At 57.3% G+C, this 602-nt stretch overlaps 1 protein-coding gene across 1 annotated transcript in view; it reads right to left on the reverse strand.

Annotated features, from left to right (window-relative positions):
* Positions 1 to 602, reverse strand: part of LOC119585257 — a gene marked incomplete in the record, with an annotated part of 12,687 nt that overhangs the window by 8,065 nt on the left and 4,020 nt on the right. The window contains 2 exon segments of the mRNA XM_037933925.1: positions 13 to 199; positions 342 to 524. Of these exon segments, the coding sequence (XP_037789853.1) occupies positions 13 to 199; positions 342 to 524 (370 nt within the window).

Raw genomic sequence — 602 nt, forward strand, 5'->3', positions numbered from 1 at the left:
CCCCCTTAGTACCTCCAGGGAGGACGATCTCGGCCGTGGGGTCCTCGTCGGTGGTAGTGAAGGCCCACGTGACGGTCTCGGAGGCCCCCAGGCGGTACCCGAAGGACGTGGTAAGCGGGAGGTCCTCAGGCACGTCGCTCCAGCCGGCGACGCTGAACTGGAAGTAGGTCACCAGGGCTTCTCCCCTGCTCGGCGTCACCTGCAGCAGGAAGGTATTTATGTCACGTACGTATAAGTTTGCCGTGTGCGTATATATATGACATAAATCCTGATCGTGTGTTCTGGAATACACGCTTATTTCACCCAATGTATAGAACCACGAACCCCAAGCGGACCCCCACCTCGAACGACCCAGCGATCGGCGGGTTGTTGGTCGTGAGGATGACCTCGGCAAGGCCAAAGTGCCCGAGAGGCGTTTCCACAGTGAGCCTAAACTTGTACGAAGTCCCGTCTTCCAGACCTACGAAGATCTCGCTCCTTTCCTTGGGCAGGACGAGGTCATAGGGTCGCCGGTTGGAGGTGCCCTGGAGGAAGGAATTCGAGCCCTGTGAGCGTGGGATTAATTACTGGATTCTTTAAAAATCCCTCTCGACAGGGCATCC

Source organism: Penaeus monodon, chromosome 19 (genome assembly GCF_015228065.2).
Source record: "Penaeus monodon isolate SGIC_2016 chromosome 19, NSTDA_Pmon_1, whole genome shotgun sequence".
Taxonomy (NCBI): domain Eukaryota; kingdom Metazoa; phylum Arthropoda; class Malacostraca; order Decapoda; family Penaeidae; genus Penaeus; species Penaeus monodon.